The 23,500-nt window shown below is 41.6% G+C and overlaps 1 protein-coding gene across 1 annotated transcript in view; it reads right to left on the bottom strand.

Moving 5' to 3' along the window:
• Window positions 1–14,516: 14,516 nt before the first annotated feature.
• The window catches only part of EPHB6 (EPH receptor B6), a 59,369-nt gene continuing 50,385 nt past the window's right edge, over window positions 14,517–23,500 (bottom strand). The window contains exons 9-16 of the mRNA XM_009892244.1: window positions 21,203–21,258; window positions 20,968–21,087; window positions 20,331–20,578; window positions 19,188–19,403; window positions 17,984–18,133; window positions 17,644–17,837; window positions 16,317–16,472; window positions 14,517–15,246 (exon numbers count right to left, since the gene is read on the bottom strand). Coding sequence (XP_009890546.1) covers window positions 15,138–15,246; window positions 16,317–16,472; window positions 17,644–17,837; window positions 17,984–18,133; window positions 19,188–19,403; window positions 20,331–20,578; window positions 20,968–21,087; window positions 21,203–21,258 — 1,249 coding nt within the window. The 3' untranslated portion in view covers window positions 14,517–15,137. The remainder of the gene's footprint in view (window positions 15,247–16,316; window positions 16,473–17,643; window positions 17,838–17,983; window positions 18,134–19,187; window positions 19,404–20,330; window positions 20,579–20,967; window positions 21,088–21,202; window positions 21,259–23,500) is intronic.

Genomic DNA, 23,500 nt, shown 5'->3' with positions numbered 1-23,500 from the left:
CCCACCTGGAGTACTGCATCCACTTCTGGGGGCCCCCAGCACAAGAAAGCCATGGACATGTTAGAGCAGGTCCAGAAGAGAGTCACAAAAATGATCAGAGGCATGGAACATGCCCTATTTTCAAAAAGGAAAAAGAGGAAGACCCAGAAAACTGCAGAGTAGTCAGTTTCACCTCTGTCCCCAGCAAGATCATGGAGCAGGTCCTCCTGGAAACTCTGCTAGGGCACATGAAAAAAAAGGAAGTGATAGGTGGCAGCCAGCATGGCTTCACCAAGGGCAAGTCATGCCTGACAAATCGGTGGCCTTCCTACAAGGGGGTTAAAGCAGTAACGGACAAGGGAACAGCAACTGACATCATCTACCAGGACTTATGCAAAGCGTTTGACACTTTCCCACACAACATCCTGGTCTCTAAATTGGAGAGACATGGATTCGACAGATGAACCACTTGGTGGATAAGAAACTGGCTGGATGGTCGCACTCGAAGAGTTGTGGTCAACAGTCCAGGTGGAGACCAGTGATGAGCGGTGATCCCCAGGGGTCAGTACTGGGACCGTTGCTGTTCAACATCTTTGTTGGTGACATGGACAGTGGGATCGTATGTGCCCTCAGGTAGTTTCCCAATGATACCAAGCTGTGTGGTGAGGTAGACACACTGGAGGGGAGGGATGTCATCCAGAGAGACAGGCTGGAGAGGTGGGCCCATGCCTACTTCATGAGTTTCAACAAGGCCAAGTGCAAGTCCTGTACGTGGGTCAGGGCAATCCCAAGCACAAATACAGGCTGGGGGGAAAATGGATCGAGAGGAGGCCTGAGGAGGACCTGGGTGTGCTGACTGATGAGAAGCTCAACATGACCCAGCAATGTACACTTGCAGCCCAGAAAGCCAACCGCATCCTGGGCTGCATCAAAGGAAAAGCGGCCAGCAGATCAAGGGAGATGATTCTGCCCCTCTACTCTGCTCTGGTGAGATCCCACCTGGAGTACTGCACCCAGCTCTGGAGCCCCCAACATAGGAAAGACATGGACCTGTTGGAGCAGGTCCAGAGGAGGGCCACAAAGATTATCAGAGGGCTGGAGCACCTCTTCTATGAAGCCAGGCTGAGAGAGTTGGGGCTGTTCAGCCTGGAGAAGAGAAGGCTCCAGGGAGACCTTATTGTGGCCTTCCAGTACCTAAAGGGGACCTACAGGAAAGCTGGGGAGGGACTTTTTACAAGGGCATTTAGTGACAGGAAAAGGGGGAATGGCTTCAAACTGGAAGAGGGCAGGTTTAGATTAGATATCAGGAAGAAATGGTTCACTCTGAGGGTGCTGCGGCACTGGAACAGGTTGCCCAGAGAAGTTTTGGAAGCCCTATCCCTATAGTTGTTCAAGGCCAGGCTGGATGAGGCTTTGAGCAACCTGATCTAGTGGGAGGTGTTTCTGCCCATGGCAGGGGGGTTGGAACTCAATGATCTTCAAGGTTCCTTCCAACCTAAACCATTCTATGATTCTAGGAACACCTCTCCTATGAAGAAAGGCTGAGAAAATTGGGGTTGTTCAGCCTGGAGAAGAGAAGTCTCCAGGGACACCTTATAGTGGTCTTTCAATATATAAAGGGAGCTTACAAGAAAAATGGAGAGAGACTTTTTACAAGGACCTGTAGTAACAGGACAAGGGGCAATGGTTTTAAACCAAAAGCAGGCAGCTCTAGACTGGATATAAGGAAGAAATTTGTTATGATGAGGGTGGTGAGACACTAGAGCAGGTTGCGCAGAGGAGTTGTGGATGCCCCGTCACTGGAATTGTTCAAAGTCAAGTTGGATGGTCCTCTTAGCAACATGATCTAGTCAAATATGTTCCTGCTTATGGCAGGGTGGGATTGGACTAGATGATCTTTAGAGATCCCTTCTGACACAAACCATTCTATGAATCTATGATTCTATGATATGGTGCTTGAAATTGAGGGAACAGAGATAGTTCTTGAATTGGGAACACCACTGGTAGAATTAGAGAGGGAACATTATCAGTAAGGGAGAAGTTAGGGTCTTCAAATAGCACAAGCTAAAGACAATCACTTTAAATGGTCAGCAAGGCAGAGAGAATCGCTAACTTGGAATAGAGTATCAGTCGACAAGATCTAGTTTCCATGTCTAAGTATTGGTGGAATGGTTTAACTTCTTGCCCATAGTTAACACCAAGAGGTGACACTTTTGGAAAAGCATGCCACTTCCCCTTTATTGGGGAAAACACACTAAAAATAATATTTTAAAATTTCTGCGTTTGCATAAATAAAAATGTTGACTGCGATACTGCTATAATATGACTATTGATTTTTATGATTTAGGGCATAAATAGAACAACAGTTTTATGGAGCAGGAAACAGTCTTACTTTATAACCACCTCTCACAGACACTTCAACATGTTGATGTAGAGCATCAAGTCATTTTGCTGTCAGCATATTAAAGTCCTCCCTTTGGATGGTACTTTTCATCCTCAGAGCAAAAAATATTCCATATGTTATTCACTGGTACACTACAAACCTGAAGAAAATGAAATTAGTTCTCCAGTTTACATTCATGGGAATAAGGATAAATCTATACTTATTTTTGCCTATGCTGCCATCTAACCAGATGATCAAAGAAGACAGAAGACCTGATGATCAAACAAGAAACAAGACAGAGGAGATCCAAGAACAGACCCTTGATTTGACCTGGTATGCCAAAAAAAGAAAAAGCAGCCCAGGTTGATGACTAGGATATTAAGGATACCATTACTTATGAATGTAAGAGTAGTTCAGTATCTTGACTATGATATCAGGATCTTGACTACGATGGATAAATTTTAAAACAGAACTGGAAGGGTTCAGGTTATTTTTTATTTCTATCATCAGATCAAAATACTAGATAATTCTCATGGTAAGTTCCCATGTGAGTAGGATCACAGATCCCAAGGGATTTGTGGACAAACCACTGAGTTGCTATGATGGAACACATACACTGCAGTCCCATGCAACCCCAACAGCACAGTATCATTAGAGCTGTATAATAAATAACAGGATAATTTTACAGCATGAGGATCCAGATCTACAAAAGACTATCACCTAAATGCCCAAGCCTGTGATCCATAGTTACCCTACATGATCTATTTAGGTAAGAGGATATACTTGTTCAAGATTTTGTTGACTGAGTTATTTTAGATCCTACGATACTGTTGCTATGCTTACCCATCAGATCACACATATGTGACTTAGAGTTTATCTCAAGTCTAGCTTTGCTCTGAATGTACCTTTTAAGGGACCTGATCTGATAGGTACTCTCTGAATATACCTAACAAACCAAAGCAGGCATGAAAAAAAATTGATAGCATACAAAACAGCAGTAATGAACAAATATTTGGCAGGCGGTAAGGCCTACCTTTGATAAGGCCATTACATTTTTAGGTGATGGAGACAAAAATTCTGGATTGCTTTCCTTGTTTAAACATTTTATCATTGTAAATCCCTAACTGTAATAAAAAAAAAATAAAAAATCAAAATGCATTAGCAGTATGGCCCAGGATTTGGGACTCCTCTGCCTTTGGAGTTTCAGAAAATGGAAGACACAGGTTCAGTCCTCACTCTATTTAAGAAGGGTTTACAACTCAGGCATAGCTAGATGCCCGATTCTTCTGACAAGGAGGTCCTGAACATGCAAAGGAAAACTATGTCCAGGGAAAAAGTGGCAGACACTGCTATACTTTCCTTGATTCAGGTGGTTCTTGTCAGTGAATCTTTTGAGATTTGGACAGCAAAGCTCTGATAAAATGGACCTTATATGGTCCAAACTTGACCTATGAGCCACTTTATGGTCTATTATTTTGCAGAATCAGTTGATAATACAGATTAAAGACTGCTTAATATTGTAAAATGTCAATATAAAGATCAATCTTTTGAAAACTCTTATCTAAGGATAGTCCTTGACAACTGGGAAAAAAGAGTGCACATTCTATCTACGTAGAATGGATTTCCTAAAAAAGCATTTAAGTCAGAAGGATCTGGGTGTCCTAGCAGCCAAAGAACGTAATTGTGAAAGGCTTACTGTGGTCTGTGGGTGAGTAAATAGTGAACAGAGTCAGTGTGAAAGGCTGGTTTCCTGTCCATGTACAGTATTAGTGAGGTTGATTTTGTGTGTTCTTGATATTCTGCTGTTAAAAATGATGTCCAAAAATGTGATGAAGAAGAGAACCATAAAAATGATGAGAGGGCCAAATGAGATGTCTGACAGGGAAACATTTAAATATTTAAATTTTTTAGAGTATAAAGAAGTGAATATGTGACCTGGTGATGGTGGAAAATGCAGAAACACCACATTACAAACAGCTCTTTATTCTAATTAGGTAGTGTACAAAAAGTGCCAGGCAAACTGCAATTAAAAATTATCATAAAGATAAGATTGAGTAGCCATGGGGAAAAGCAGTCCAAGGTAAAGGCGGTGAAATGTAATGTCCTGGAGGGTAAAGGACGTCAGACTAGATGATCAATGTTCCCTCTGCCTTAATATCCATGGCAATATGCTCATGGTTCTTTGTGAGAAGACTTGGTCTTATTGATAGTACTTTGTCTAACCTGCAGATGATATTTGGAGATCTCATGTGCAGGCTTGGGTCCATAAAGGGAGGGCTTATTCAGAGGATCAAAATTCAAGATATGAATTTAAAGGAAGAAAGGAGGACAGCTGGAATTTGATCTAACTTCTGAAAAATTTCAATACCTGTAGTAATAGACAATCTACATTCTTCTCATTCTTCTTCAGAAGCAATATGGATTTACTGTTGTTACTGATGTGTTCCCTAAAATTTCCCGAAGTGTATGATTGAATACAGCATAGCCAGGCATTGTGTTTGTCTTGTGACATTATGTCTGCAGGATGTAGCCATTATACTTCTTTCATTCCAGCCTGCTTGGATAACTCAGGAGGCGAGAACAGAATAGTGGCCTACCAGTATATTATAGGACACTGAACTCAGGAGCCTTGAAGACCATATGAAGAGCTAACTGAAGTAGTTATAAGAAAATAAACTTAGACATACATAGGAGATGTGGCTGTCTTGTCCTATTGTTTAGGCTAAAATCTGATGTTGTAGTTTACAGACATAGTCAGATTACACCAGCCAAGGCCATGATTAGAAGTCTTGGATTTTTTTCCTTTTCTTCTTCTTTTTCCTCTTCTTTTCTCTTAGCTTTTTACATCATCTCCCACATCCAGGATCTCGATGAGTTGGGCTACTTCCACAACTAGCCCATGGCACTTTTATCACCTTTGAGCTCTTCCTCACCATCATTGATGGGCCTGCCAACTATGAAGTGGACCTACCCTTCATGTATGGCATCACTTACTCAGCCTTTGCTGTTGTGACTCCTTATGCCCAACTTGCTCATTGCTGTGATGGGTGGCATCCACTGGAAAGTGGCTTATGAGCAGGACGACCTTTGGAGAGCACAGGTGAGAAAACTGTTCAACTATGTAAGTCCTTGTTGTGAATTATGACGAGTGTGTTGGAAGGGACAGACTGCTTGCCAGTCCTGGAAGGGGCACACTCGGGATCCCATTGTCAAGCGAGGCACGTTCAGTTGAGAAGAGTTGTATTCTGTTTTTTTTTTTTTGTTTTTTTTTTTTTTTTTTATGGAGGGAAGAACTGAATTCTTATCAGAAAAGGTAGGGCTAGATGAGAAGTACAAGTAAATGTTTCATTAATTCAAAGGTGATTAGAAGTGTGGATTTTATCTTTGCTATGTTGGTCTCATAGCAACTATGGAAATACTCTATTTCCTCTGTTTTTGCATCCCTCAATGCCTGCAAATCCTTATTTATTCACTTATTTATTTACTGCATGTTGTTTCTTCTACAGCCATGCTGTAGAGGAAGCTTCCATGATGCCTCTGTCCTTCCTCTGGAATCTGTGGCCACAAATATGGTCTACGTCAGATGGTATCTCAGGTAAAGTCTGTTAGACAACTAAACATGGTAAATTTGTGTGTAAACCTATTAAGAAGGACTAGCCTGTTCTAGGAAGTTAGACCCAGTGAAACAAACCACATAATTAATGCAGGATGGGATTGTTGGGATCTGATGTGGAGTTCTGAAATCTGAGGCTGGATGAGAATCAGGAAAAAGATAGAATCAGAGCTTTAAAAACATAGTTACATTATATTATGTCCCACTGTCATACCCCAAGTAGAGAATTTTTATCTGCAGTTCATCACAAAGTGAGGAACATATTCACATCGTAGAATCATAGAATGGACAGAGTTAGAAGGGACCTTAAAGATCATCTAGTTCCAACCCCCCTGCCATGGGCAAGGACGTTTCCCACTTAGATCAGGTTGCTCAAAGCCCCATCCAACCTGGCCTTGAACACCTCCAGGGATGGGGAATCCGCAGCTTCCCTGGGCAACCTGTTTCAGTGCCTCAACACACTCAGAGTGAAACATTTCTTCCTGATATCTATTCTGAATCTACCTTCTTCCAATTTGAAGCCATTACCCCTCATCCTATCACTACATGCCCTTGTAAAAAGTTCCTCCCAGCTTTCCTGTATGTGCCCTTCATATACTGTAAGGCCACTATAAGGTGTCCCCAGTGCCTTCTCTTCTCCAGGATGAACAACCTCAACTCTCTCAGCCTGGCTTCATAGAAGAGGTGCTCCAGCCCTCTGATCATCTTTGTGGTCCACTTCTGGACCCACTCCAACAGGTCCATGTCCTTCTTATGTTGGAGACCCCAGAGCTGGACGCAGTACTCCAGGTGGGATCTCACAAAAGCAGAGTAGAGAGGGAGAATCACCTCCCTTGACCTGCTGGCCACCCTTCTTTTGATGCAGCCCAGGATGCAGTTGGCTTTCTGGGCTGCAAGTGTACATTGCTGGGTCATGTTGAGCTTCTCATCAACCAACACCCCCAGGTCCTTCTTCTCAGGATGGCTCTCAATCCATTCTCCCCCAGCCTGTATCTGTGCATGGGATTTCCCTGATCTACATGCAGGACATCATTGCACTTGGCCTTGTTGAACTTCATGAGGTAGGCATGGGCCCACCTCGCCACCCTGTCCAGGTCCCTCTGGATGGCATCCCTCCCCTCCAGTGTGTATACCTCACCACACAGCTTGGTGTCATTGGCAAACTTGCTGAGGGTGCACTCAATCCCGCTGTCCATGTCACCAACAAAGATGTTGAACAGCACGGGTCCCAGTACCGACCCCTGAGAAATACCACTCCTCACTGGTCTCCAACTGGACTTCGAGCTGTTGACCACAACTCTTTGAGTGTGACTGTCCAGCCAGTTTCTTATCCACAGAGTAGTCCATCCACAGAGTAGTCCATCCATCAAATCCCTATCTCTCCGATTTAGAGACCAGGATGTTGTGTGGGAAAGTGTCAAACGCTTTGCATAAGTCCTGGTAGATGATGTCAGTTGCTGTTCCCTTGTCCGTTACTGCTTTAACCCCCTTGTAGAAGGCCACCAAATTTGTCAGGCATGACTTGCCCTTGGTGAAGCCATGCTGGCTGCCACCTATCACCTCCTTTTTTCCATGTACCTTAGCAGAGTTTCCAGGAGGATCTGCTCCGTAAAGTGAGGAACACAGCTTATAGGGGTCCTAAGTAAATGTCTCAGCATAGTCACAGCCCTCTAAACCATCACTGCTAGAAAACGTCTCTTCATGCTTAATCTTGAGTATTATCCAGTTCTTTTCCATTCATTCCCACTCCTGAATTGCACTCCTTTAAACAATTCCTATGTCCTCCCTACGTGTCTTGGATGATACCTAGGTGGCATGAAAATTATCTCACATTGTTTGACCTTGTCAAACAAAGATTAAGGACAGGTATTATTGCTTGCACACAAAAAGCATATCAAATTCCTTTCTCAAGGGAAGGCATCATCTCACAGCCATAAGAAAAGGGACCTCACCCAGGGATGTGGTACTGAAAGCTGAACTTAGAGTCCAGCTTGCCATTTCTGCTGCTCCAGACTGTGGCTGGATAAGAGAAATTGATTTTATGATATACATTTACGTGAAGCTACTCAACCTATCCTCAGTGTTAACTTAATAACTTAGTACTATTTTCTGGACAAATCTAAAGAGCATGCTAAAATTGAAAACAGTGCAGTCCTAATGATAAATATTATATTCTCACTAATTTCTGTATACATGGAGTTAAGCAGCTGTTCACATGATCCTAAGTATGTCCCTAAGCTGATATTTACTTTCCTAATTAGTAGGTCTGATAGACTTTCAGTTTTCAATATTTCACCTGACAAAAACCACAGTGCTTCTCAGTACAAATCACAGGCAACCCAGCTGGTGGACTACTGCTATTTTTACTGTACTTGTCTTCATTGGGGAAAACCACATTCATTTATCATGATAACTGTTACTATTGTTGTTGTTAGTTTGTTCTTGTTATAAGGCTGCAGAGATGACAGTCTAAAAATAGCAACAGTTTTGCAACTTAACTTATAGTGGAGACATTAGGGTACAGTATAATTACTGTCCTTTTTAACAGAGCAACACTAACAGATGTATTTTAAAATAACTTATTTCAGATAGTGTCTTCTCATTTATGTCTGTGAAACTAGCTGACTTCTCTAAATAAATTTCTTATTTTTAATCTCCCGCTCACTTGCAGAGTCAATATGGTTCAAAGAGGACTAGAGTCTGTTCTCAGCGATGGAATTGTTTATAAATGATCAGTCCATTACAGCTGTCCAGATGCATGGACAGCAGTAGGTTTGTATAAAAGTTACCAAAATGCAATCACGGAGTTGCATAGATGTAACTAAAATTCTAGTTTTAGCTATCAGTGTGTGTATAATTTCTAGTGCCACTGTAAACTAGAAAATATCCAACCTTACTTATCATGGCTTGAATTCAAGGGATTAGTTTTCAGAAGGAAACAGCATTATTGCTGTTAGCTAAGCACACTTGGTCTTATATAAGAGACACAAATAACAGACCAAACTCTATTAACTAGTTGAGGCATGGATGTCAAGATGTCAACCCACTGTACTCATACTTGTGACTTGCTCTTACAGCAGTTGACCAAAAGACCACATTACTCTGTTTGTTCAAAGAACAAAGGTCATGGAAGAAACAGGAAAGAAATCTTGGTATGTTTTCATGAATTTACATGTTTCAACTGAGAGTCTTCTCATCACCCAGAAAAGGGAGACAAAATATATAAGCTACAAGGCTTTTTGAGGGCAGTTAAGCCTTCTCTTCTGTGTTTCACATAGCAAACAGAACACCAGGGGGTAGTAACTCCTCTTTGAACAGGTCCAAGCTACAAAATGGCAAGCTCTAGAAGACCACGCAGTGTTTTCTCATTGGCTCTGCGCAGCCCTTTCAGTAATGCAGAAATGGAACGGGTTCATACACAGAGCATGATGATCTGGAATGCTACAACGAAGTGTAAATTCTGAGGGAGGTGCAATTTTTTCCATATAGATTTGAAAACGGAAGGATTAGACTAGCTTTTTAGTTGGACATGAGGTTTGTTCTTCCTTACTGTCTTTTAATGACATCCAGAGATTCAAATTTACATGTAATCTACAATCCTGAGGATGCTCGATACTCATGAATAGTTGCTAGCATGGAATACATGTGAACAGCTCATTGCATTGCCCCCTCTAGCATCAACTGGTTTCAGGGAAGAGAAAGAATCAGTTTTTTCCTGAACGGAAATCTATTGCTTAGCTGCACCTGTATGGGCAAGAGCTGTATAGCTGACTGCTGAGAAAGTGTGCCAAAGGCAGGGTGGATTCAGGCCAGTTACCTTCACTTAGACTATCCCCAAGGTAGATTCGTTGGCTGGAATCCCTGACCAAACAAGATCCAGCCGTAAGGACAGCTCTACCTTTGTTTGCTTATTAAAGATAAGTTCCTTGGTGTTGCTCATCATTTCCCACCACACCCAGAGGTTTCATTCAGCTTAATAACATGCGAATTGTCTACGACTAAGGAAACTACAACAGCTTCTTTCTTTCCAGGTAGTCCCAGGTGTTGAATATGTTTGTACCAAACAGACAGACTGTTTCAGCTCTCCTTCAGTAGCATTAAGCAACTTGTGCTCCCTCAACTAGCCTAGTTGTATATTGTTGTAACAGTATGAACTATTACTTGCTTGAATTTCAAAATTTAGATTTTAAAATTTTAAAACTTAAAACAAACAAAACAAAAAATAGGGGCTGCAAGCCGTATCACCTGCACATGCACTGAGGATACTTGGGTGCCAAACAGAAATCACTGTGGAAGTCATACTTTCACTGATCCTTTCCTCAACATAATTTCAGGCATGGGTGCAAAAAGCTTATCTTAAGTGCTTGTTTTTGAATACTCTGGGTGAGTGGGGCTTGCTTTTGACATAAACATGGCATGGCTTAGTGAAGCAGGGGGTGCACAGACATGTAGCTCCTGACTGAGAATTCCACGTGGCTGCTGAAACAGCATACGTGGGAACTTGCTTGCCTGATGTGCTCTTTCGCAGCACGGTACACCAACTGACATACTGGTGCAGACCAAATTGTCTGTCTGGGAGACTATCCAGTAACAGACATCAAAAAGGCAGCTGCAAGGAACCTTATCAGGAATAACTACAAAACAGCTGGCCTTAAGGTGAAGTTTCTTCCTGTTTCCAGATAATGAAAAGTTGGTGCTCAAGCAGACGAGCTATTAGTCTTTGCAATATATTCTTTCCAACAGTAGATAATACTCTTCTGAGTTTTCATACAAGTGCCTAATGCCCTCATGAAAGTCTATGCATTGACACCTGTGCATTTAATTTACTTGGTCTTCTTATGCATTGCTTATTATAGATATCATACGGAGTAAATGTGAGCAGTAACTCATTAATCTCATTGCTTCTCTGGCAAAGACTATGGCTCTGTAAGACTTTTTTGCACTGTTTCTCACTCTTCTGCTGATGGACAGATATCAGGTGCCTAGGGCAGTCCCACTCACAGAATCACAGAATGGTTAGGGTTGGAAGGGACCTCTAGAGATCATCTAGTCCAACCCCCCCTCCAGAGCAGGATCACCTACAACAGATTGCACAGGAGAGTGTCCAGACGGGTTTTGAATGTCTCCAGAGTGGGAGACTCCATAACCTCTCTGGGCAGCCTGTTCCAGTGCTCCACTACCCTCAAGGTAAAGAAGTTCCTCCTCATGTTAAGATGGAACTTCCTATGCTCAAGCTTGTGCCCATTACCCCTAGTCCTATCACTGGGCACCACTGAATAAAGACTGCTCCCATCCCCCTGGCATTCTCCCTTTAAGTATTTGTAAGCATTAATAAGATCCCCCCTCAATCTTCTTTTCTCTAGACTAAAGAGACCCAAGTCCCTCAGCCGTTCCTCATACCAGAGATGTTCCAATCCCCTAATCATCTTTGTAGCCCGTTGCTGGACCCTCTCCAGCAGATCCCTGTCCTTCTTGAACTGGGGAGCCCAGAACTGGACACAGTACTCCAGATGCGGCTTCACCAGGGCAGAGTAGAGGGGGAGGATGACCTCCCTCGACCTGCTGGCCACACTTTTCCTGATGCAACCCAGGATGCCATTTGCCTTCTTGGTCGCCAGGGCACATTGCTGGCTCATGGTCATCCTGTTGTCCACCAGGACTCCCAGGTCCCTTTCCACAGAGCTGCTCTCCAGGAGGTCAGCCCCCAACCTGTACTGGTGCATGGGGTTATTCCTCCCCAGATGCAGCACCCTACACTTGCCCTTGTTGAATTTCATCAGGTTTCTCTCTGCCCAACTCTCCAGCCTGTCCAGGTCTCGCTGTATGGCGGCACAGCCTTCTGGCGTGTCAGCCACTCCTCCCAGTTTTGTGTCATCAGCAAACTTGCTGACGGGATACTCTATCCCTTCATCCAGATCATCAATGAATATGTTGAACAGGACTGGGCCCAGTACTGACCCCTGAGGGACACCACTTGTTACTAACCTCCAACTAGACTCTGCACCACTAACCACAACACTCTGATCTCTATCTGTCAGCCAGTTCTCAATCCACCTCACTGTCCATTCATCTAACCCACACTTCCTAAGCTTGCCTGTGAGGATGATGTGGGAGACAGTGTCGAAAGCCTTGCCAAAGTCAAGGTAGACTCCTTTCCCTCCTGATTCTCATCCCTACCTGTTGAGAGTTTTCATATACTGCAGTACATCCCAGTTGATGTCTGTGGAAACAGAATGTAGGATTTCTGCTTTCACATAAGATAGAGAAAAGTGAGATCAAGGTATTTCTAATGATTTTTCCAGGACTGCTTTTCCTTCATACTTGCAGAGTTGAGGACTGACATGATGACAAATAACACAAGATACATTACGACACGAGAGCCTTTGCATCCCAAGTTATGGAAGAAGTACTCTGAAAGTGGGGAACATCCTGAGAATAAAGAGAATGGAGAGACTTCTTACAGAAAACAGTCACCTTTGCACTCCATCTGTGACCCCAAGCTTGTCCCTATGCAGTTCTAGCCACAGCCAGGGCATCTTGACACTTGATCCCTTGGAACTACCATAGGAACATTTCAAGCTTGTCTCAGAACAGGAGGAAGAAGAGATCTATGATGTTCAATCACCACTTGCCTGCTTTGGTATAGTGAGTAAATCCCTTTCCTCTGACTGTGAAAACAACATTGCCATAGACTTCATATGCAAAAGTAAATGTCCCACTGCTTGAACGACCACCAAGCATTTCATTTCACCGCAGCTCTCTATAAGGTTCTGTTCAACCTCATTATCTTTGATGTAAGATTCAGACAAGGTTCCCATTTTGTGTCTCATTGCATAGAGAGAATGTATTTTCGGCATGTAAGTTTCACTATGCTGAAAAGAGGTCACAGGATTTGAACTACATCACTAATTTCTCCACTAATCTTGACCACCCAAGGCATGGAAAACATAGCCTGCTGTATTTCTCCAAACAGTCCACAGAACTTCAAGAATACACTCATATATGAATGCACATACATGCATTGTTGTTCTCTGGTGAATACATATGGAAGGTGCTAGAGATCACAGATTCCCCTCAACATCTTGTGCTCAATATGCTTTCTGAAGAAGACAACACTTGCTCAGTCTCAGACGCTGTAGGTGGAGCTGACAGTCAGCATACACGTAACTGGATTTAATTATTAAATGTTTGTAGAAACCCCTTAAAAAGCAACAGACTCAAATTTTCTAGGGTTTCACTCTAGTCTGATGTGGGGTTTTTGTTAATCTTCATACTGTCTTTGTACTGATGTGAATGTTTTATTCTTGTTTCCTTGTATTGTTTTTGTATTGACATTTTATATCTTGAAAGAATGTACTGCTATTCTCCCTCTTCAACTAAAAAAACCCAACATGTTGCTATAATGGCGTAATAAAGAGTCTGAACTGTGTTGGCTATTCTAGTGCGACTACTCTGGAGCACCTCTTATCATCTTATGGGACTCTTCAATAACTACCAAATGTGGTTTTTCAGTCTTCAGTTGCTGGGTTGGCTGGGGGAATCCTTAAATCTTTACAGGAGTGATATCTGTAGAAGTTGTGGTATTCTAACCTTGACAGATGGAGAAATACAGTAAGTTGATGACTAGGTCACAGTGAGCCAACAGACGGGCACAGATCATAACAGCTGGGGTTATTTCCTCTACAGACACAAAAAAGATATCTTTTTATGCAATGTTTTCATTGGGGTCTTCCTTAATGAGGCCATTTCCATTTCCCTTCCTTTGTGTTGGTGAGGTGGACAAGAGTATAGTTTATGAATTTTCCTCTCAAGCTCAGCTTCATGTTTTCATACTCCTGCATAGGGACAGATAGATAAATATAGCCCTGAAGCTCTGCTCCTCCTCAAAGCAGATCTTTCCATAAGCAGGCACTAGTCTGTCTGAAGGGGACATAAGCTCTGTCATTCTGGTTATTCTCATTCACCTCTACCAGATAACATAGTTGATTGCAAGGACATTGTTATTCCTTTTTTAAGGACTGAAGTGACTTGTGGAACTGGTATCCTTCCCTGATACATCTTGACAAGAACTTGTGAAAGAGTTTCACCTTCCTTGTTCCAATTGTCTATTTGGAGTTGACTACTTCAGGTTTGCATTTTCTTCAGAAAGAATATTCAACCAACTGTGCCCATTGGCTGGGTGAGAAAAAAAGCAAATATTTTTCAACAGCAAAGGGCTTCCGATTTTTTTCTGTCACAGTCTTCAATATCTGTAAGGGGGTCAGAAGAGAACAAAACCCAAATTCCGGGTGTTCAGGATTTCAGAATATCATAACTTATGCCTTTCCTCTCAAGAATTGGCTTGTGAGGACCAGAACCTGTTTCCCTCTCCACTTGCAGATCCAGCAGGGTGGATCCTAGGAATCCTTATTTTTCCATTATGTTGCAGTGCCATAAACAGAGTTGCGTAGCACCAGGGACTTGCTGTTCCTTGTGTCAGCACAATGGATTAGTAAACTTCCCTCCTGGATCATGGAGCAGACCCAAGAATTGCACATGAAATAGCACAGAATTTTGAGCCCTTTACTCTCAACCTCTTTACCAGGTGACATGTCTTATTGCTTACCACATATTGTGCACTAACTGGAACTTGAGTTCCCCAACAAACTGGCATACCAAGTGACAGACTGATGCTCATCTCCATCTGAGTAATAATCTCTCACACCATGATGGGATTCTTTTGGAAAAAAATGATATTTTTTTGTTGCCTTTATTATGTCTCTGTAGCTTTGCTGTGCTCCCAGCCACAGATAAAGCCTTCTGATGGCTTTGTAAAGTTGTCTGATACCTTTTGTTGGCCGAGAAGAGACAATAGGTGCTTGTGATCAGTCCAAGCTATTATTCCATCCCCTTCCCATGTTATTATAACTTTCCCTCCCCCAACCTGTTCCCCATGTGTGATGTCAGCCACATTTAAATGCCACCAGTTATTTAGCTCTGCTTTCAAATCATGGCAAGGCTTTGTTTTTGTTCATGGAACAGGACATGTAGCGTGCACTCTCTGGGTGCAGTAAGTCTTCAAGTAGCATACTGACATCTCTTTTTCTTACAGTGAAAATCCCTCTGAATTCCTCCAGAACCTTTCCAGAGTTTGATATTAGTGGAATAAGGGTGGTGTAAACATCACACTTCAACTGGTTCAAGCTGATTCAAATGGACTCGCATGAGCTGGATGCTGTTTAGAATCTTCTTCTGGTGACCAACGAGGGTGATGCCAATATGCTGGATATCTCTGCAAGAGAGTAGAGGATGTGGAAGGTGTTAAAATGGGCTTCTTGTTCTCAACAGTCCCAGCCCCTTTCCCTGTAGATCTAAATCAATGTGTATGGATATTATCTTTGTCTGAGAAACAGTTGACAAGGCATCTGCTTTTGCTTGGCAAATGTATGTCGGTGGAGGCGGTGTCAGCAGAACTTGGTAGGTTATGATGGAAAAAGAAGCAGTGGAAATTGGCCATGAAAATGATCAGAGGGCTGGAACATCTCTCCTATTAAGAAAGGCTGAAAGAATTCGGGTTGTTTAACCTGAAGAAGAGAAGGCTCTGGAGGCCCCTTCTTGCAGCCTTTCAATATATGAAGGGGGCTAACAAGAAAGATGGAGAGAGGCTTTTTACCAGGGCCTGTAGTAACAGGACAAGGGGCAATGGTTTTAAACTGAGAAACAGTAGTTTTAGATTGGATATAAGGAAGAAATTTAGTACGATGAAGGTGGCAAGACACTGGAAGAGTGCTCAGAGAAGTTGTGGATGCCCCATCACCGGCAGTGTTCAAAGTCAAGTTGGATGTGCCTCTTAGCAACATGATCTAGTGAAAGATGTCCCTGTCCATGGCAGGGGGGTTGGACTAGGTGATCTTTAAAGGTCCCTTCCAGACCAAACCATTCTACGATTCTATGACTCTAAGAATGTTCCATTTCCTGGCTCTTGTCTTCTACATAACAATTCAACCAGTATATGGTATGGCTGGTTCTACACATCCCCTGGAAAGTGGTTATTACCTGTGGCAGGTGTCATGAACATTCTGATGTCATAGTCTCTCTGCAACGCTGACAATATCTTTTGTAGTGTACATGGGATCAGTATTAGTGCTTATAGAAACAGATTACAAATGTACAGTGGTATGGAGAGTGTCCAGAGGCCCTAATAAGATGTAAGAAACAGTAGCTACTTTGCTCTGGCTTCCCTCTCCTTTTTCATGTGTATGTATTCTCCATATAGCCTTTATTAAATATTTCTCAGACTGCTTTCACTTTCTGCATGGAAAATTTAGTGTCTGGTATCTTCTGCTCTGCCCCTCTACTTACTCCAGAGTCATGCGTGATATGACATCAAATGTAACCAGACCAGCCTGGTCAAAATTCTCCTTGTAACGGCCCATCTTGATAGCATCCAACCACTCGTGGGCATTGCTGAGTGAAGGGAAATCTGGAGGACCGTTGCTCAGGAGAGGCTGAGATGGTCTGCAAAAGAGACAGGTTCTAAAAACCCAAGTTATCAACATCAGCTGACCACACTAGTAAGGTAAGAGGATGCGACCTCTAAAGAGCACAGAATGGAAGAGAACAGTATTTGTTCTTCATGCCCTGATTCCTAAAGTCCCACCTTGATGCCCTGTTTCTAGACTACCTGTGTTCCCTTTTCTGTCTGAAAACAATCAACCTAACCCAAGAAATTGATCCTTCCTTCCCATTTTATACTCTCTCAGGCACATTCTCTTCTTGTTGCCCCAGATCTTTCAACACTTTCTGGGTCTAGACCTATTATCTGGGTAAAGAGTTGCAGTGAGGAGGTTTCTGAGGCAGAGATGAGACCTTATACCTTTTTACCTTTGTGACTAGCTCTCCCTCTCCTAGATGTACTCCTTGGATCAGAAAGTAACCTATAAGACAATGAGTGCCTTGTTTCAGCTCCAACACCCTTCAGATAAAAGCATAGCAGTAAAAGGCCAAAGAAATGACTGTTTATACGTGGAATTTGCTCTTTTCCCTGTCATCTGAGTCTGTCCCAAATCTATAACTCTCTTTCTCCTCTCCCAGATGTGGAGTACATTCCACTGAGACAAGGTTTACAACCACGGGGAAAAACCTGCCAGTCCAACAGGATGCAATTCCATCATCAGCCCAATAGTCATCTAATCTTGGTGCCATTTACTCCCTCAGAGACTTGTACTTTGCTGACCTCTTGCCTTTGGTTCCATCAGGCTGGAAAACGCAGCTGGGAAAATATGGGCTGCAAGCTGCAGTTCTGATTAGTCTTAGCTACAGTTTTCCTTCCATCCATAAGCTCTTCCTTCATCACCTTTTGTGATCCCATAGTATTGTGCGATCACAGAATATCTCATGTAGCTGCACCCAGATGTGTCCCTCCCTTCATTCCCTAACATCTCTCCCCCATGTTCATCCTCAGTGCACCTCATCAAGACATTTATCTCCCCTCACATTCAGCACTCACAACTCCTCATCACCCATTAAGTGAATCATCTCCCTCATCTTCTTTTTCCTTCCTTTTTGTTTGCAGTCTCAGATGAGAGGGTTGGTAAAAATACTATATAGCCTAATTTACTGCTTTCTTTTCCTCATGATGCCTACTGAGAGACAAGCCCTATTATTTTGCACTAAGTCCTCATCTCACCTGCTGCTCCCAGTGCCAGTGGCTTTGAGGGCAGATGGCTTGCGGATCATTTTATCTAGGGCACTGACTATTTGCTCAAATTTGGGTCTCTGGACCCGCTCCTTCTGCCAGCAGTCAAGCATCAGCAGGTGTAAAGCAGTTGGGCAGTCTGGGGGTGGTGGCAGGCGATAGTCCTGGTCAATGGCATTAATTACCTGCAGGTAATGAAGAACAAAGCTTTATAACAGCTGGGAAAATAAAAGACAAACAAGCTCCAATCACTCGGTGGTGTATGACTTTCTTCTTGAATTGATACAGGACAGAGAAAGAGATGTACAGTCTCACCGCTACTAAAACTTACATCCTGATTGGACATGTCCCAGTAAGGCCTCTCACCATAGGACATCACCTCCCACATGACAATGCCATAGCTCCAGACATCACTGGAGGAGGTGAACTTGCGATACTGGACAGCTTCAGGGGCAGTCCAACGGATGGGGATTTTGCAGCCCTAGAAAGCAGTCAGAGAGCAACCAGAATGTTAGTGAGATAAGGACTATTTGTGAAAATTACATCACTGAACTGATCAGATGCCTGTAGCACAACACAACTCTGAGTACAGGCTGCCTGTCCAGTTGATGCCATCTTGTAGGCATTGTTGGTTTAAATTCAAACTATGTTCAAGGTTTTCACCTTGTTCTATTTACAAATATAGATGAAAAAACAAAATCATGACTCCTTGCTGCTACAAATCCCATGATGTAATAGATTTTAAGTTTTACAGCTCTACTTTGCAGCATTTGAGAGGTGGCAGATAGTAAAATTCTCCTGAAAGTCACCACTATTTTACAGTCTAAAGCCATTTAAACAATCCCAACCTGCAACACCAAGGACACGTACACTGAGTGTCTAGCATTAACTACTTCCTCTTTCCGTCTTGACCTCTCCGACTGCAGGTATGACCTGCCAGATGAAATATCTTTCAGGTGCTCATTCTTCAAAAACACATACATCTAAAACTTGTTTCACTTTTCAGTGACTGATTTCTTCTTCATCCCCTGCACACCAAATGGTAGTTTCAAACAGCCTGTTATACTCCCACCCCTTTTGTGGTATGTATAACAGGTATCAGAACTTCATAGGCATTAAGTTCATTTGATGGTTGGTTGTAAGCCCATCAATATACTTATGCCAGTTATCTTTTCTGTAGGAAAAAAACAGCTCTTTCCTCAAAGGGTGGTAGTACAGGACTTCAGTCTCTCCTTCAAGTCTTTATACTTCCAGATAGATAACACCTACATCAGGTTATGAGGTTTGTCCTGTTCACCTTTACGCCACAAAGAACAGCACTGAGACTCCATTTTCCATGGCAGAGTGGATCAGATATTCAGTTATTTTTGGTTTTTACTTGTTTGGAACAGATAGCCCATAAGATAGAAGGCTCTACCCTACTGGTTTCTCTGGTCTCAAGATGGAGTAAAAAGGGCACACCAAATCAAGGAGGAACACAGGAAAAAATTATAGGTGGCAGCACTGCAGTAACTCACTCCATAGTGGTAACTTACCAGACCTCCAGTATAGGTGGGATTTGAAGCATCATCCTCCAGAAAGCGGGACAAACCAAAGTCTGACACCTTGCACACAAGGTTACTATTGACTAAGATATTACGTGCTGCCAGGTCACGGTGCACATAGTTCATGTCTGAAAGGTAGCGCATGCCAGCTGCAATCCCACGTAGCATTCCCACCAGCTGTAACACACTGAACTGTCCCTCCTTCTGCTGCAAGTAAGGAGGCAAACATGGGCTTTTACGACCACAGAACATGAATCCAGCAAGGAAGACTAACAAAGAGCAAGGTAACAAGGTGGATTTATGAAGTTAGAGAACATGTATCTTAACTTCTGTCAAAATCTGAAGGTTCAGGGACAGCAAATAAGAAAGGAGGGTGGGCTTCAGGCAACGAATCTCCAATGAAGTCAGACACTGGTGATCTTCTGAAGACAAATCTCACCTTGTGGCCATATCCTCCTTTAGCATCGTACGTCTAGTTTCATTAACAACTAAGATGGCTAACTGTGAGCAGACAAATCTGCTCTACTGTTTTAAGATCTTTAAAATGGGTTCTATGCAATTCTACACAATGGGTTCATGTGCTCTTCAAAATGTACCTGTCAAAGCATTTGTGGTTGAATTAGCATATGAATCAGTAAAAAAAAGAAGTGAAGCATCTATACCACAAAAATGTCTGTATCTATGTTTCATTACCAGAAAAGACACTGGAAACTGAGTCCAAAAATAACTACAAGTTTCATTACTTCATTACAATGTTGAAACTTGAAAACGTTCAGTGGAATAAAGTCCAAAAATCATTATTAGGAAAGAAAACTTTGGAGCATGCACATAAGGAACTTTAAGCCTGTGTAAAAGGATAAACAATTTAGTACTGTTTATCATTAATTATTTGAGCTGGAGAAGTCTAAAATAATAAATTTTATATGATGGGTGAGCTTTTGAAATATTTTCACCATGTTGGCCCAAAACCACTTACTCTGGTAGTTTGCTATTATTTCTATTGCAACTGAAGAGGACAACTGAGGGTTTAGAGAAACAAGAGTGAAGAGGAAGGACAGGCAAAATTATCAGATCTGAGACTGGCACACAGCAAGATGAAGAGGTAACAGTTGTGGGAGACTCTGGTTGTGGTACCCTGAGGAAAGAATCCAGTGATCCATTCTCCATGAATTCTGTGACAATCATGACTGGTCGGCTCTTGGTGACCACGCCCTCCAGATGGATGACATTGGGATGCTCAAATTGCCCCATGATGCTGGCCTCACTCAGGAACTCCCGCCGCTGTTCATCTGTGTAACCTGATTTCAGGGTCTTAATAGCTACTGTGTATTCACGCTTCCCTGGGTGCTTTAGGCGTCCAAAGCACACCTCTCCAAACTCTCCTGTCAGGGAGGGAAGAAACAAACCTCAAGCAAGGAAACAAAGCAAAGAATTTTAGTCAGGTGCACTAAAACATTCTACTTCGGGTGCTGCTAGGAAATAGTGTTACCAGGCCTGTTTGGATTAAAGTAAAGTTTTCAATGAAGGATCTGAATTCAGTCAGGTTGGACATCTTCAGGGTTCAAATGTGGAGCTCTGGGTCTTCAAAGGGTGTTTTAAACTTTGTTTGGGGCCAACATCTAAGGATAAGTAGGTTAAGATGAATTTTGGTAAAAATGAAGGTTAACTATCCTGAGACACTTGATGTACCACAGTTGGGCCCATTTCAGGCCAGCAGTATGTCAGGACTCAAGGTGACCAAGAAGGCACTTCAAAATCTGCAGATCACTACCTGATCCAATGACCTCCTCAATCTTGATGAAGGACACATCAATCTCCTTGGCAAATTCTCGAATAGCTTCATTGGGATCTTCATAGGTTGAAGGATCAATGTAATACTTCACTCCAAGTCCTGCAGTGGAGGAGATAGCCCAAAACATCACCAGAATCAAGCCCTGAGAGACATGATTGTTAATGAGTCCTGAAAAGAGATAGGCCCTTGGCATCTGTTGCTCAAGAACACTTACCTCGTGCACTGATATACTGCTGCAGGCGGTCTGTGTATGGAGTCTCTCGCCTTTTACTGCAGGATATAAAGGAAAGAAAAGTCAAGACACACACAAGAGTCTCTCATAGGATGTTGGGGTAGGCTTCTCAATGCAAGATTCAGGGAATCCTTGAATTAAGGGATAGAAGATGGGTGTTAAGATCCTGCCAATCTCTTGGTAACCAGTGCATGCTTGTTTCCTATGCATCCCCACTTTACATATGACAAATGACACGGCCTCCAGCACTATCCTGAAAAAAAATATTACAGTTTAACATTACTGTCTTGGAAGTTTTCTTGCTATTCAGGCTAAATTTGCATTTTAATTTCATTTAATTATGACAAATCTTTCTTTTAAACACTAATTTAAGTCAGTTTCTGTGATGCCTTTTAATTTGTTCAAAAACATTTTAAGATCCATTTACTCTAATGCTTAATTTCTATAAATTTCCCCCAAAGATTAATTCCTCTTTATTTTTCCTACTGGTCTCTTAACAGCATTTACTTTGACTTTTCTTTTCCTAAGTATGGTACTCAAAACCAACCACACAGAGCCAGATGAACAGAAATCTGTTCCATGATGTTATTTTTGCATGTGCAGATCAAAATAAATATGGGCTTTATTATTGCAATATTTATTGCATATATGCATCTAATTTCCAGTAAGCATAGGTCCTTCTCAGCACAAGCATTTCTCAGATTTCATTCTCCTCTTAAATGTATGTTATTTCAAGCAATTTTTTTCCCACATGATCTAGTTGTTTTGTAAGTTTCATCCTATTCTTGGTTTGCTGTAAACATATTTTCCATTTTCAAGTCACTTCCTTTGTTCCCAACAGTGCTCATATTATTTTTTTTCCAGAAATGTACAATTCATGCTAGTTTACAATCTTTTCTAAATCATATTAATTAGACCAGATTGTAAATCAAACCCTGTGGTATCCTGTAGTATCCCTGCTGTATGCACGGATTTGTGTTAACTCACATGCTTTGCTGTTTCAGCACAAGACATTCTAGCTGCTGGTTCCATTAGCAACTGAAGACAGAGTATCATGAAACATTATGATACTTTACTAACATAACTAATTCTGTCATTCTAACAGGTAACTTTGTGTATTAGTATTTCTTGTCAGGCTTACTTCTTTAAATTCTGCTAAGATTGCAAAAAAAACCCAAAACTTCTAACTTCAAAATCTGTTCTGTTGTGAAAAATAATTGGCTTTACTAGGAGCCTATACCAAAGAGCTCTAACTGCTGTTGCATCTGAAAGTCAGGTCTACACTAGTTTTTTTAATAGGTTTCTGACATACTAATGGTTTTCCATCATTAAAAAAAACCCCAATTAGCTAAAATAGGTGTTTCACATTATATATTACCTGGAAAATGTGTACCAACTATTTACAAAAACAAGTTAAAAAAATAGCATTTGACTGTACATATATTCAGTCTTTTAAAGAACTACTAATCTCATGTGGTGTTCCTCATTTCCTACATCTTCAAACTTATTTTTCATCTGAAGAAAAAATTTAAAATAGAAATTCAGTACCTCCACTTTTTCTGAACAACTGTCTATTAATTGCATATGATCCTTCAAGTATAAATTAATCTATTTTTTATGATATTTCCTTTTATGTAGATACATTTACAGAAACCCATTAATGTCTTTCCCCAACACAGTTTTGGTAGTATTAATTTATTCTGGGTTTGATATTTTTTTTGGAAAAATATATGCTTTATTGAGTTGTGCACATAATATTACATTTCCAGCTGTAACAAGAAATTATATTTTTAACAGTTCAAAGCTACAAAAGGAAGTAACAATGCAAATATAACAATAATTGATAATTCTTTTCTTTCCAGAAAGAAAAATATTAAAAGAGAATATACACAGAAGAAGAAAACAAATGTAGAAGAGAGAAGAGAACAAAAAAGAAATAATTAAAACTAGATGTCACTTTCTAAAGTTAAGTAGTTTATACATTTTTTTTAGGTCAGCAGAAAAAGCTAAAAAGTCCCTCTTGGGCAGAGGCAAAGTAGAGCAAAGATACAGAAATCCATTACTGACAGTCTAGGGGATTAAGTTGAAACCTTAATAAATTCAAAGAGCAGGTAATGACTGTTTCTTTTCTTCAAATAACAAAACCCCCATTGTTTACTTCTGTACCTCTACAGAAGTAGTGACCCTTACTGTTTTCTCTTTCTCTTTAAACTTTCTGTCCCTTTTTGCTATACAGATAATCTCTACACTGACTTATCTGCACCTTTTTCTTTCCAAAAT

The sequence above is a fragment of the Charadrius vociferus genome, unplaced genomic scaffold (assembly GCF_000708025.1).
Source record: "Charadrius vociferus isolate BGI_N301 unplaced genomic scaffold, ASM70802v2 scaffold301, whole genome shotgun sequence".
Taxonomy (NCBI): domain Eukaryota; kingdom Metazoa; phylum Chordata; class Aves; order Charadriiformes; family Charadriidae; genus Charadrius; species Charadrius vociferus.
The sequence above is the reverse complement of the archived record's forward strand: the minus strand, read 5'-3'. Positions and strand labels throughout refer to the sequence as shown.